Below are 8544 nucleotides of genomic sequence, written 5' to 3' on the forward strand. Positions count from 1 at the left end.
GTTCATTCTGAATTGATTCACAGCTGAACTCGGATCCATTTTAATTAGCATTGCCCTCGATGAGTGTGTTAAAAGAAGGAATGAGTCACCATTGTTTATGAATTGGAAACTAATTTACTACATTTATTTAAAAAAAAAAGAGATTAATCAAATTTTTTTATTTAAAGAACCAATTTAATGGATAAAACTATGGCCTCCAATTTAGCTGTGAATGATTCTTTCAACAGTTTTTAATTTGTGGACATGGTTACTTACATTTTATCACCAATCAGTCTAGCGTAGAATCCTTGACTATCACTTTTTTATTTTGTCTACGAAGACATTGTAAAAACGTAATAACGAAAAGTGACTAAAAACAACTGGTGTTTTTTTTTTATTGTCCCACCTTTTATTTATTTAGTACATTTTACTTTAGAGATTACTAATCAAAATGTAAATACTTTTTTAAAAGGTTTATGATTTGTTGATGGCATTAGTGATTAAAAGCAGCAATAATTTGAGTCACAGAAGCAGCCCTTTTAATGTAAAGCTATGTCAAAGGTTTCTCCGCAAGCAGCTACTATTAAGATGATTGGTATGCATTTATTCAACATTCCAGATTTTGTAAATAAATTCACTTTCCATGGTGTCCTGTGGAAAGAATAAATCAACTAATGCTCTTTCGATGTGTATGTCTGTTCTTTGTTAGTTTTTATTTTTTGTTCCACAAAATGAAAGTCAGTGGGGTTCAGAGATATATTGGACCAATAGTAAACAATTCTTTCAAATATATATTTAGTGTGTTATACAGAATAAAGGAAGTCATGAAGGTTTGAAATGGTGGTGGATAAATAACCAATTAAGATCATATTTGGGTAAACCATCTAATTTGTTTCCATCTCAGTCCTAGTTATAAACCTGATCTTATTGAAACATGATCATATTTTTTGGCAGATATGAATGCATTATTAGGGTTGAGATGGGTGTTTTTCTCACACCACTATATTTGGTAGATTTTTGTTACAAACCCATACAATATTTCACTCCATAATCTCCGTCATTAATCAAGCTGATAGGTGTTAACAAAGACGTGCCATTAGATGGCTCTGTAAAGTAAAATTAGATGAGTAAAGTAACTTAATCGATGCATTTATCAGGTGTAGCTCTGTACTCTGTTTACTGATAGATAATGCAACTACACGAGGAAATGCCTCAAGTGTTCACACAGATAAGAATACAACCAAGCCTTCAACACCTTCCTCTGCTTCATTCCTTCACTGGAGAACAGAAAGCAGCGGCGCTGTGCTTTCACATGGACGACTGACTCGTATCAGGTTCCTGCTCTATATATAACCAGAGGGAAAAACACAAGAGTGCTTTCAAAACAGATGCAGGGTTGCTGTGAAATGAAAAGACATCCAACAACAGACATGTTTCATTGTTTTCCTGTGGACAACATATGAGTGATTTAAAATCAAACGGGTTCTCAGCTTAATCATGCATGTATTCTTATATAACCTATACATCAATGTGTTTATTTATTCCCATCTACTTTCATGTTAATTATTTTAATAGGGAAGGAGTGACCTATAAAGACTTTTTTTTTTTTTTTGAGACCAAGTACAAAGGCTTTCACAGTCATGATTGCTTTGCCATTTTAATGTATCTATAAAGCCCAAAAAATTCTCTAGCTGGCCAACTCTTGATCTCGAGGCAGCCAGTCCTGAAGATGTGCCAGTGTCATCATCTCACATCTGCGTGGTCTCGATCAAGTTGTGATTGAATCAACATGGGCTCTGGCTGTTCTCTGGGTCAGCAGATGACTGTGTGGTGACATCTGATACAAACACTGCTGACGGAAAAATAGCCTTCAGCAGGCCAGTGCACTGTACACAATGCGTCCACTTCAAAGTTGTTTTCTTGCACTTTGGATCTCAGCAAGACTGGAAGTTTTGATGCAACATTTTGCAGCTGATCCTACTAAAACTGTTTTTTTATTTTTTTGCTACCAGTGCCATACTGGAAATTTCCAGTAATAGATAACAGGGGAGACTCTAGTAAGTGCTGTACAGGATGAAAATGCATGGGTGTGGAGATCTGTCTCGTCAGTAATATCACTATTCTCAGAACTAATTTGGAAATCACTAGAACATTGTGCAACTTGGCTTGCGCAAGTAGTGACTAGACCTTTCTGCCTCCATTTATCACAAAACATCTTCACATTTAGGTCAAACTCGCATTTACACTCCAACAAACTGCAGAGAACAATAAAACACCGCATCTGACAAACAAGAAAAATGCAATGCAGCTCTAAAACCATGCTTTACAGCAGAAGATTAGGATTGTTTTTTGTACAGTAAACTCGTCATGACTGGCGCAGTAAGCCCCGCCCCGCGGAGGTGTCAATCACCGTGACGACACGACTACTATTAAAGAAAACTAACAAACTGCAGTCAGAAAAACACACACAGTCACACACCGGCGGAATAACAGCACGGACCGTCGCTGAAGGTGTAAAACAAAGTCTTTATATTGTGGGAGCTTCTCTTTTTACTCGGATAAGGCAGGTAAGACACTTTTTTTCCACATTACATTTCGCTTTAAACCTCATGCTAAGGTTATAGGAAAATATGACTCGTTTCGGTAAAATTAAGTAACTTAGTAAGCCTAATATCCGTTTTAATAAAGTTATTCGCTGATATAATGTTCTTTAATGTGTTAACTGTTAGCCGAAAATGATGAACTTGGTGAACTTGCGGAGTTTAACCCAATATGACTGTTAGCTGATGCTAGCTAGCCAAATTAGCCTGTTGTTTTTCATTTCAACCTAAAAGCTGAAATATGACACGAAAACGGAAAAATTTAGATTTAAACACGCGTGTTTCATTATTAACGTGTTGTTTGTTTCGCATATATAAATCAAGTTTGTCTTTCAGGGTCGCTGAGATGAAACTCGTCCGTTTGTTGCTGTTAGCTTCATGTATTTGAGGGTTTATTCGGATAAAGTTAAGTGTTTATATATGACCATTAATCGAGTAATTAACTCTGTAAAAGTGTTTTCGGTTTTCTTTGTCTCATTTCGTGTGTCGATAAGATACACTACGTTAACTAGTTGGGGTTTGAGTTTGCTGTCTTTATTATCTCCAAGTGAACTAATAAACGTCTTTTAAAAACGTTTTCCGTCTTAATTTCCTCAATACTTTGACGGATGTGTCCTGAACTAACACACTGGTTGTCCAATTGTGTTCTCGTTATTAAGGGTTGCATTGTTTGCTCAAACAGGAAGAGTGTTTGAAACAAAGGCGAACACTGGTTACATTGACCCTGAGTCAGATATAAAGCTCTACATCAGGGTCCATCCTCACTCATTCACATCAGACTGAAGACAGCTCGGGTTTGAGGACACCAGTGCTGCTGTGGAGAGGTTTATGAGCTTTATAGACCACTGTATGTTTGTTAGCCGAGATGCTAGTGTTAGCATGACTCAGTGGATTTCATTGAGGCCTCAAACAATGATATAGCTCATTAAAATATCACGTTTATAACCGGTTTACATGCTACAGTGCGTTTTTAGACACTATCTGAACTGTACGTGTCTTTTAAATGCTTGGTGCATTGAGGCACAGCGTGTGAGCTTTGAGTAATGAGCTGCTTTCTGAAGTCTTTATCCATCTATGGTGTCTCTTGAGCCGAATGGTTTGCTTTTGTTGAGATATTTAGTAAAAGGCTTTGTTTTGCATCTGCCGTGTATTTTCTGTCATACAAACAGGGCTAATGGACAATGATGTCTGAAACACATGGGGAAAAACAGCCCTGTTGGGGCTTTGCCATATTTGGCTTATCAACATACAGGATTGAGGGAGGAGGGCTCCTACTGGAGGTGTGTGATGTAATGGAGGCAGGTCAGGACACACTGCTTCTGAACAACATGTCACATGGATGAGAGCTAATCCAGCCGTCCATGAGAGCGAGGGGCAATGTGTTGGCTCTTCAGGGGAAAACCTCTGACGCTGAGAGGCGGGGGCCAAATGCTGCAATCTTGTTTACTTCCAGACATGAGATCCCTCGCTGAAATGTCAGTCCTGACAGGTCTCCGGTTTATTGCTGGAAAGCGTCGGCTGTTGCTCCGAGCGTTTGGATGTGGATGCTGTTTCTGCTGAACATGATGTCCTTTACACCTCACACTGTATAGTCGCGCTTCATCTGTCTAGCAGGTGATCACAATACTGATACTTGAGTAAATGATGCCAGTGAAATTAGTTTTGAGAGTTATAGTTGATACAGTAACAAAAAAAAGGAGAAAAAAGCACTTTAAGTGTTACACTAGAATTTACTGCTATTATAAATGCATAGTTATTTATAAAGTGACCATGGAGCAAGATTGGGTGATAAAACCAAAAGATTGTTTAATAATTGAATGTTTTTATAAGTCTAATTGTTTTTAGTTCGTAAAAATAAGAACACATCCTAATTGAAAACAATGGGACATGTACAATAAATCAAAGATACAAATGTGAATTAAGTGCTTTACATTTTTCATATACTGTAGTCCTATATAATGGTAGCTTTTAAGTAAAAAATATATATAAACAAAACCAAAATTGAATGAAAGTGCAAATAAAGTAACTACTTGTCTTGTGACTGATCTAAATTTGTCGGAGTAGTTAATGATTGATAATATTCTTGTTGTAGCTAAACTATTGTCTTGTAGCCCAATCCTAATTAATATCAAGATTTTGTTTGAGGTGTTCAGTACTCTGTAATCATTTGTTTAATTCCTGTGATGCACAGCAGAAATGTTTGAAATAAAATTTTTGATCTGGTTTTGTTATATAAAGAGGTTTGGTCCACATCAAGCACTCTACTGTGAAAGTTTCCTCAGAGCAATGCTGAAGGCATTCGGAAAATAATTTAAATAAAATAGTACAGTGCATGACAATATTTTGCGAAGTTACGCTGTATGTGGACTATCTAAATGTTAGTGGATGTAATCACAACAGCAGTGCGGAGATTTCATATTGTGGAAATAAACCGGTGGTAATGATTGCCAAAGAAGCAAAAGGACAAATTAAAAACCAAACAATAGTGGAGATGGGAAAACCTCATTTGAAACGTTTTCACAGCAGAATTAAACACTGAAAAATTAAGTAAATGTGTTGTCAATAATTCACACCCATTAGTCAGCACTTTATTTTAAGGTCCAATTCTTGCTATTAAAAAACCATTATGCCTCAAATGCTGCTTATTAATAGTTAATAATGTAGTTGAGTTTAGGTATTGAGTAGGATTAGCAATGCAGAATATGTGCTTTATTAGAAGTACTCCTAAACAGCCTACATGTTAATAATAGTCATGCTAATAAGCAACTAGTTAAGTGAGAATTGATCCCTATACTAAAGTGTTATGCTAACCTTTGAGTTTTTGTATTAGGAGTGAACTCGTATGATCTTAGATTGGAGGGCAGAGGTGATGCAGTGATCACTGAGATTCAGAAGAATGTGTGCTTGTCAGATAATGGTCTTGTTCACAGCTTGTGGACTAACGTTTTGGTTCTGCGAATGGGTGCAGTGTTTTAGTGACGTTACTGTTCCTCTCTCGTCTGACGTAGCCTCTCTGTATTATGTGTTAATTACGGCTGTTACTGGATAACAGTGAAACACACCGCAGGTTCCAGGAAGTCTCGCAGGTTGACCTACATTCATCCAGCTCAGTCTAGTTGTAAAACGATCACGTGACCGTGACGTGAGTTTAACGGAATGGGCTTGAATCGGGCGATTCTGTGACCGGATGTGGCCAGTGTTCAGACTTATGACTCTTAATCTGACATTGCACCTTCATCACTGTAAATCCTCTTAATGAAGGCGGTCTTTGATTCGTGCTTCACATTATGCTGACGACTCCTGTTTTGTTCTCGACAGGAATCGCTAATTTTTGGAGAGATGGCCCAGGAGACCAATCAAAGCCCCGTGCCCATGCTCTGTGCCACCGGCTGTGGGTTCTACGGCAACCCTCGGACCAGTGGCATGTGCTCGGTCTGTTACAAAGAGCATCTAACACGACAGAACAACGGGGGAGTCAGTCCTATTAGCACAATGGGTATGTGTTTCTGCTCTGAACATCTTCTCGGGCCGTTGGCTGTGTGGGTGAGATTGATTGTTCCTCATTAACTGAGGGGGTCTGGTCTGTTCCAGCAGCTTCCAGCAGTCCTACCTCTGAATCCTCGGCCATCCAGATCATAGAAGCTACACTAAACTCCTCGTCTGCTATCGCTGAGTCACCTAGCGGCTCCAGAGCTGCACTTCCCGTTACACAACAGATGACGGAGATGAGCATTTCTTGTGAAGACGAGGGGGTCTTGCCTAAAGTTGAACTTCCTGAACCAGGTTGGTATTTCTGTTTCAGACTTGAGGAAGTGTCTCGAGTCAAGACTGTTCAGAACTGAGTCCTGACTTGACTGCAAGCAAGGAAGTGAACTTGTTTGAATAGAGCACATTTTAAAATGGTTTACATGTGTGCTTGCACACACTATATACACATTGAGCATGCACAAATACTACATACTCAGGGACTTTGTGTAGCTAAAAATTTCACCAGAAAAGATTGTATTTAAAAAAAAAAAAACTTGTAAAAATGTAACCGCTGTATTTTTCAGTTTGCTTTTTCATTGTTCATGTAATTTGTATTATTGTAACTAATAGCCTTATTTTATGGCAATAAAAAAATTACTACTGTTGAGGTCATTATGAGCGTGCTAACTTGGCATGTGCTGTGTAGTTCTCTTAAATGAGAATTCATACATTAAATTTTTACAAAATCTTAACACTTGATACTTGTATGTTGAAAATGAAAGTTTAAGACTGCGTTGCTAGGTGGAACAAGGAAGTGTTCTCTTGCATGCAAACCTTTTTTGTAATATATATTCACATTGCACATCAGCTACACATTTGGGGAAATACTGAGTAATCAATTATTTAGTGTATACAATGTTTGCGTAATGTACACAACTGTACATACTGCAGAAATTATAGTATAACTTTCAATGCTTTTATTATTAAGAGATTAATATAGTATGACCATGCATCCTTTTTCTTTTTTTTTTCTTTTTTTTTTTTAAGGACATGTTCTGGATGGGATTTGTAATTTACCTGAAATGTCTGGGTTTTGGCTTGTTTTTCTATTGGTTTCATGTTTGCTGACGGTTATGAGTGAAAAGCAGTTTGACCAATAGCGTGCAGGCATTGCACATAATCGCATGTGAGAAGGTGGATCAGGAGAATAAGAGCAATGCATATACACATGCATATAATGTCTGAAAACTGTTAATGGCAAAAGAAAGCCAAAACTGGGAGATTTTAGACAGTTTGGAAATCCCAGCCAGCACATGTCCCAGAAAAAGAGCATGTAGGGTCACTATATTATAAAATACTGTTTGAAATATAAGTGTTTGTTTAAAGGTTCTGCAGGTTGTGTAATGCTATTACATGTCCTGTTTCATTCTTAGTCAAAGTAATTAACTTTACTAAACTATCAGTGAAACTCTTCCAGTGATCTTGGCTTGTAGTTGTCAGCTGTTAATTGGTGACTGTTTTTCCAGTTGTCGCTCAGCCGACAGCATCCACCGCTCCTCTGAGCACAGCTGAAGAGACCAAAACCCCCGACGCCCCCAAACCCAAGAAGAACAGGTGCTTGATGTGCCGCAAGAAGGTCGGCCTGACAGGTGGGCACACACACATCACAGCTCAGATGCAGTCTCTCTGTGCAGCGGTTCTGATGTGCTGATGATGTCTGCTTTGTCAGGGTTCGACTGCCGCTGTGGGAATCTCTTCTGTGGACTCCATCGCTACTCGGACAAGCACAACTGCCCCTACGACTACAAGGCGGAGGCTGCGGCCAAGATCCGCAAAGAGAACCCGGTGGTGGTGGCCGATAAGATTCAGAGAATATAAAGCGCTCGTCATCGCACCTCGACTTTGTGAGAGATCGGATACAAGGACTCTCACTTTGACCTGTGCTCCGAGAGACTAGTTTTTTAAATTACAGTATGGGAAAGAATCTTGTTTCTAAGCCAATGCATGAGTGATCACTTTGTTTCCAGCTTTCTTTTGCTTTCTGTTGATTGGTATATGAGCTTCAAGTTACAACAAATGAAAATAAGAGAGCCTTTAAAAGGTGGGAAGCCAGAGACATTGGCCTAATGTGTCTGTTTCTGAGAGGAAGACGTTGTGCTGAAGGCTGATTGTGATGTCTCCTGGTCGGACTCTGAAGACTGTAACGGCTCTGACCCCAGTGCCGTCAGAGCAGCAGTGCATGGCTGGTTCATGTAGCAAGTGGACGCTCTTCTGTCTCCTCCGGGTCGAACATATGGCCCTCCGGTTCTCCAGCCAGCTTTCTTTCTGCTCGAGCATCAGCCACCTGTTGGAGTGGTGCTGGGGTTTCCCTGTCGGTCGACTGTGTTAAAAATGATTTTCAAACAATTGACAGACTTCGTGAAAAATATGTAATCCAATTGGGATGGTTTAACGCAGCCAGACCAGAATGCTTCATGATCAATTTTGAGCGACTGCA

At 39.0% G+C, this 8544-nt stretch overlaps 1 protein-coding gene across 2 annotated transcripts; it reads left to right on the plus strand.

The window, feature by feature from the left end:
• Nucleotides 1–2422: 2422 nt before the first annotated feature.
• Nucleotides 2423–8173, plus strand: LOC132127274 (AN1-type zinc finger protein 5-like). Of its 2 annotated transcripts, none has more exons than XM_059539070.1 (5): nt 2423–2546; nt 5898–6075; nt 6171–6362; nt 7574–7696; nt 7777–8173. In XM_059539070.1, the coding sequence occupies exons 2-5, from the start codon at nt 5919–5921 to the stop codon at nt 7923–7925; spliced, it is 621 nt and encodes a 206-aa protein (XP_059395053.1). In that variant the 5' UTR covers nt 2423–2546; nt 5898–5918; the 3' UTR covers nt 7926–8173. The 2 variants fall into 2 exon arrangements, with proteins under 2 accessions (XP_059395053.1, XP_059395054.1); XM_059539071.1 differs by having other exon boundaries at nt 2424–2546; nt 6174–6362.
• Nucleotides 8174–8544: the final 371 nt, after the last annotated feature.

The sequence above is a fragment of the Carassius carassius genome, chromosome 45 (assembly GCF_963082965.1).
Source record: "Carassius carassius chromosome 45, fCarCar2.1, whole genome shotgun sequence".
NCBI lineage: Eukaryota > Metazoa > Chordata > Actinopteri > Cypriniformes > Cyprinidae > Carassius > Carassius carassius.